Source organism: Limulus polyphemus, unplaced genomic scaffold (genome assembly GCF_000517525.1).
Source record: "Limulus polyphemus unplaced genomic scaffold, Limulus_polyphemus-2.1.2 Scaffold4168, whole genome shotgun sequence".
Taxonomy (NCBI): Eukaryota; Metazoa; Arthropoda; class Merostomata; order Xiphosura; family Limulidae; genus Limulus; species Limulus polyphemus.
In genome coordinates this window covers 84,052-90,338 of record NW_013669778.1, presented here as the reverse complement: position 1 = coordinate 90,338, position 6,287 = coordinate 84,052, and the positions used below count along the sequence as shown (strand labels likewise).

Genomic DNA, 6,287 nt, shown 5'->3' with positions numbered 1-6,287 from the left:
ATTAACATTTTGTAATGTAATTTGACAATTCAATAACGTTTTTGAGCTTTCACTGACAATACTTATTAAAGATAATTTTAAGCGTGAAAACTGTCCATATTTTGATGTCATGATATGTAAGTTAAAAATTGTTATTTTACGGTGATAATCTTGTTTTCTTGTGCCCAATAATGCATAATTTCATTTTGATAAACACGTTTAGATTGAATGGTAATTTATAATCAGTCACAAGAACGTCGAATCTGAATCACTTGAAAAAAACACGGGGGTGCTTAACTTTTTTCCAGGTGTATATATTAATACCAATTGTTTTGTAGTTATATGATAGATACATACAGTTAAATTTTTTCTACTCAATGAATCTTATTTATCATAAGTTCTGTATTCAATATTGACAAGTTGTTTTACAGCAAGCTCCCAATGCTCTTCACTGCTGCATTTGTTATATCAAATGACTTTACAGAGACTAAACATTCTGTACAACTTTCATGCATACGACAAGGCAATCCACAAACAGTACAAGGATAATACATACCAAATATAAGGCTTGATTTTTTAAATAGATTACACATAATTAGAGATATTCTTATGACCATATTTGTTTAGGTTTTAAAAAAATGCTATTTTTCCATGACTTTCAACAAATTCCCAGTTGAGTACAAATCCTATAATATACGACTAAAGCAACCTTCTGACCAACACTCACAGCATAAATTGATAACATCATTTTAATTTCAAAGAAAATGCTATTTTTCCATGACTGAAAAAACCTTTTCATCACCTTAACTAATATGTTACTAACACCAACTTATTGATTCACATTCATATGTCATACATATTTTAAACATCAATTATAAACATGATTAGAAAGCACCTGATTACATGTTAAATAAACTAAATTGAAGTAAGACTTCGATACCAAGTGAACATGAAGACTTTTTTTTTTATTATTACAGCAGATTTTCACACAGAGCAACAAAACTCTAACACCAGGATTTTCTCACCTTATCATTTCCTTTTGCTGCTCTGGCCTGAAGTAACTGGCACTCTAGCATCCATTGTTCTTTTTCCTGTAATAAGAAATTTACATGAAAATGTTGGACTAACGTACCCAAATGCCCCAAAATTGCACATTTGAATAGCAACCTACAGAGTTATTTTGTCATGACATGAAAAAACACTGAATACGATAACAACTATATTTAAAACTTTAAAAAAGAAATCAATAAAACATAAGAAAGAATGAAAAATATTATATATGATAAAAATTCAAAAAGTCAGATTGCCTAATACTTCTGCATATTATTGTATAAAAATAATAAGAAATAACATGTAGATTCTATACAACCTACAATTTTCAGACTTGCCATGAAGCAAACTTAGAAGCACTTCTGGAATGTAAACTTGGTGCTATTAAGAGCATGGAGCGTAAAGGAAGTAAAATATTGAGCTTACAAACTTAGCTCTATCTGTACTACATTTTATGCCTAGGAATCAATCATTTATACAAATCTGAGCAATATATTGTGGATTCTATTAAATAATTCTAATCAACTCCAGTAAGTGAATGTTTTCAGTATTGCAAAAATAATAAAATATCAAGTATATTTAAAAGATGCAGAATTTACTTCATTTGCACTATAAAAGTTAGTGATTTTGTTAAACTACATAATGCTATTAACACTGGGCATTGGAACAAGTAGAAATAAGTTTAAACTTCCATCACCTAGGCTGGTCGTGATGTTTGTTGAATAAAACGTTAATCATTAGGACACTTATGAAATTTGAATAATCTCAAATCAAAAATAAAGCTATCTAATAATTTTTTAAACAAAAATAATGAAATTACTCAAATAAATCAAAAGACCACTAACTCCTGTATTTGATGGCACAATCTGACCAAATTTGTAGAATTATTTAGACTATTTACTTTATATTTTTGTTTTTATGGAGTTTCCATGCAGGGAGGGTTTGACTGACTTAAACACAATTGTAACAAAACCATTTTTTGATTTGTTACCGTACATTCCACGTGCATGATACTACTCTTCACATCATTGTGTAATGGCTTGATCAACTATGTTTACACTTTCCACACTGGAGCTATATATATTCATCACATTACACTTTATAGTTTTAATTTACAGGTACACAATCTCAATTAAGGCAATCTGAAAACTGGCTATTCTGGTGAATACTCCATTAACATGGAGAAACTCCTTATACCTGGACTTTTTTCTGGTTGCTGATGCACACTTCTGATTTGAAATTACTGAAAACTCCACTAAAAATTACTGTACAAATAGGTAAATACAAATAACTAAAAAATTCTTTTAGGCTTAATTTAGGCAAAGCTGCTTTGTTCGGGTGGCGTGGCAAATTGATGCAGTACACACGGACTCAGTTCAAACCTGCCCTTTGGTCGTGCAGCCCTCTCTCTGCGTTAACTTGAATTTCTATTCCTTTGTTTATCATGCAAATGTCCAAAAGGCAAGCAAATAATAACCTTTACTTATGTATTTCATATTTTATTTATATCATCTGTACATGCCAGGCAGAATGATCTCAAAACTGGAAAATTCTGAAATCTGGCATTGCTCGTTCCCAAGCATTCCTGATTCCTGATCAGGTACCTGTATTATTATTATTTTTCATACTCATTTAGCTGAATTTCAACAAGAATTTGAATTATAAATAATTTTGAATACATTAACATTCATACTCTTGAGAGACAACCTTTTACAAGGTTAATTTACTTGTTCTAATGAATTCTCAAAGAAACAATTTTGGAACAAAAACTAACAAGATAAATATTTTACAATAATAAAAAAAACAAGCACTTGCAGAGCTTTCAACATCATTCATGTCATGCTCACAATTTTTTCAAACTTTAGAAACACTTTCAAGTTTGTTTATTTTTTAATTTGATCTAGTATGTCAAACAGTAAATGTAAAATACCTCTTCCAATATCAGCGATCTTTTCTTCAGGGCCTCAAGCTGAAATAACACAAATGAATAGAATCAAACCTTTAAAAAAAAATACTTTTCTTTGTTAACAAGGGTTCAGCATCTTTTACCTTTTTATATTATGCATAATATAACCAAATGATGTTTAAGCTATCATCACTTTACAAATAAGAATAAGAGATAAGAAATAAATACATACTGTTAGTCAGTGGTTATTTTTGTAAAAATTTTAAAGAGATGGTGTGTTGTTTCTATCCAACTTATGGATGATTACTTCAAGCTATGAAAAAAAACAGATAACTTCAAAAATAGGTTAATTTACAGTTTTAGCAATTGTGGAAATGCTTGTTCCCATGAGTGTTGATCACTCTCGTTATGTTCTCTGAGAAGGGCCTTGAAGAGTTGGTTGTTTTTATGAGCAGTCATTACATTTCTGTATGTTTTGAAACTTGTGTAGGGTTTAGAAGAATGAATCAATGAGCACCTAAACCTTACACATATGATAAAACAAGATACTGAACTGTAATGACAGCCCATCAAACAACCAATACTTTAAAATCCTTCCTAGAGAAGTCTATCTACTCTTGAAACCAGTGATCAACAACTGGCAACTTCCAACTTTACTTAAAACAAAAAGAATATCTAATTATTTGTAAGTTCTCCATAATTTCAAACAGATTAGTTTTAAAGTTGTTAACAAAGCGAGGTAATGGTTATTCATTCTTATTCTTAGTAGTTGATTCTATCTGAGCTAAAAGCTCCTCAGGAACACCTGTTGCTTTGATAAGTACAGTTAATAAAGCACTTCAATCAGTTGATTCACCATAGGTTCTTTTCACTTGGTAAAGAAAAAAGAAAAAGAGATTGATTTGGAGTTTTGGGGCATAAAGCCATATATATGCTATCTCTGCCAGAAAATTGATTGATTTGCCTTGTTTGTTTTTATACAACAAAAACAATTAGCTATTTGTATAATATAAGTGTCCATGATGTTGTACACTTCAGGTGGGTATCACACTTAGCCACCTTACAGCAGCAAGTAAGCTTTGATGAGCCTTCTTTGGTTATCTCTTTCAACAGAATATATGAAAACCATGAAAAAAAAACAGTTTTATAGAGCTGAGAAAGCAGGTCTTGTATTATGCTGTTAACATGTGCAGCTGCTACCATGTTTTGTTTTGTGGAATTTTCGATCAGGGTATGGGTTTTACTACCTCATAGCCTGGTAAATAGCATGAAATCGACCACTCGAGTAGACAATCCGAAGATATCCGAAACAGTCTAAATCTCTATTCAAAATTAAACAAAAAAGAGAGCAGAAAGCTTTTGTTTGGGAATTGACCCATCAAAAATGCCTCTTTGACTGAGTGTTAAGTAAAACAAAACATCACTTTATATAACCAATAATGCCAGATTTCCAACTTAAAAGATTTGAAACATTAGACAAATTATATGATGTCTATAAAACAGTGCTAATAAAATAAAAATTAGCACATTTTACTTTTTATACAAATAATAATAATAAATAAACTTATGTTTGCTCTAGTGAGATAATCTACACTATCACATTAATGAGGTAAAACAGACATCCATACTTTTCCAAATTCTTATTAATATTACATGTACACTGCTATTTCCTAATCTGAATACAATCTCCTATATATTTCTCACCTGTTGAGCTAAATTTGATTTTTCCTCCAAGCAAGTACCTAACGTCTTGTTCATGTCTAAGGATAACTTAAAAGGAATGCTATCATCTTGTTCTACCTATATATCAAAAAGATAAACCAGCATATCAAAACATTGTATTTAACACTGATAAAATTATCAATGTCATATATATATATATATATATATATACTCAGTTATTCAAACATTTTGTCCCTACTATTTTTTGTTAACAACAAATAACCACATAAAAAACTATTGGTTGCTAGTACGAGAACCAGAAAATTAAAATGTTATTTTCTCTAGAGTTTGTAATGAGACAAGTACAAACACAATGCTATTTCACAATTTATATCATGCAACGTCTCACTTACGTTGCAAAGATCACCTAACTAATCAACATGCTGATGAAAAACTTTTTAATTTCATCAGTAAGAAGAGTAACATAAGTATTACTAAAATCAAAACTTATTGTTTTTGCTTTAAATTTTTTTCTTTACATTCAATGAAATTACCAATGATAATGAATGGATTAATACTGTATATCTCTGTTACTTACCAAATGTAACAGTCTCAATACAATAACAGTTTGGTAATTCTAAAATATAGCTAATGAAGATCAAATAATTTCTGAAAAGATTATTCTTAGTATAGCATCAAGCAAGAGAGATTTGACCATTGAAAAAATATTTTGATATACAATCTACAATATATTCAAACTAATTTTACCTTTGACATAAAGTGTAAGTAACTGGATCCTCGTTGCTTCATTTTCTGTATAGCTGATTTAACGACAACACCAGGATGAGTTAATGGCATGGAATATAAACCACCCCTATAAAATAAACTCATGTCTGGAGAAGGCAGCTGTACCATGTGATCAGCAGAATTAGATACCTAGCAAAATGGAGAATTGAAAGATACTTTGCTTATCAATCTTAACTACTTACTAGTATCTATTATGTAATTATTTCAAGTGGACTCATTCATTCATTGATAATGAATTGACTTATCAAGTAGCAAATAGTTTATTCATCAGATAGAGGAAAATTGAGTTCTGTTAAAAAAATAGGGAACTAAGTTATGAGATCAGTCAGTTATGTAAAGATTGAAATATTCAGGCAATTAACAAAAGCATCTTTTCTGCAGGATGAAGTTTTCCAGATATTATTCAGGCAGGAGAGAGAGACATGTGTAAACCCATGCCCCTCTCTTGGAATTTTAGGGCTGTCAAACATACCCACCCATCACCACCAAACTTTCTCCTCGAATCTGCGACAGTCTGATCATTGAAACTGAAAACATTTAGTAACACTATAAAAATATTTATTTCAAAATACTAGTGTAAAACAAATATTTATAAAATTTTATCTTCTTTGATTTCTTAATTTTCCCTGCCAATGACAATAAACTTTCAGATGTTATACAAAAATATAATTGCTGGTAAAATAATTAGAATATTTTCAGATACAACTACCCCACCTTTCCTAACTTAAGACATCAACCAAGGCAAGTGTTTATAAATGGTTGTCCTACTTTTGGAAGCTGTCAGTATTTAACAGTGTTGAATGAGTCAATTTTTAGGCTAGTTTTTAAATTTTATTTTGTAAAATTAGTTACATTGGGGCACTTTTCCAGTCTGATTAGATAG

The 6,287-nt window shown here is 30.2% G+C and overlaps 1 protein-coding gene across 2 annotated transcripts in view; it reads right to left on the bottom strand.

Annotated features, from left to right (window-relative positions):
• LOC106470699 (protein phosphatase 1 regulatory subunit 21-like) overlaps nucleotides 1-6,287 on the bottom strand; it is a 40,395-nt gene that overhangs the window by 4,486 nt on the left and 29,622 nt on the right. For both annotated transcript variants that reach the window (XM_013931265.2, XM_022399333.1), the window contains exons 15-18: nucleotides 5,366-5,533; nucleotides 4,640-4,735; nucleotides 2,960-2,998; nucleotides 1,005-1,070 (exon numbers count right to left, since the gene is read on the bottom strand). In XM_013931265.2, coding sequence (XP_013786719.1) covers nucleotides 1,005-1,070; nucleotides 2,960-2,998; nucleotides 4,640-4,735; nucleotides 5,366-5,533 — 369 coding nt within the window. The remainder of the gene's footprint in view (nucleotides 1-1,004; nucleotides 1,071-2,959; nucleotides 2,999-4,639; nucleotides 4,736-5,365; nucleotides 5,534-6,287) is intronic.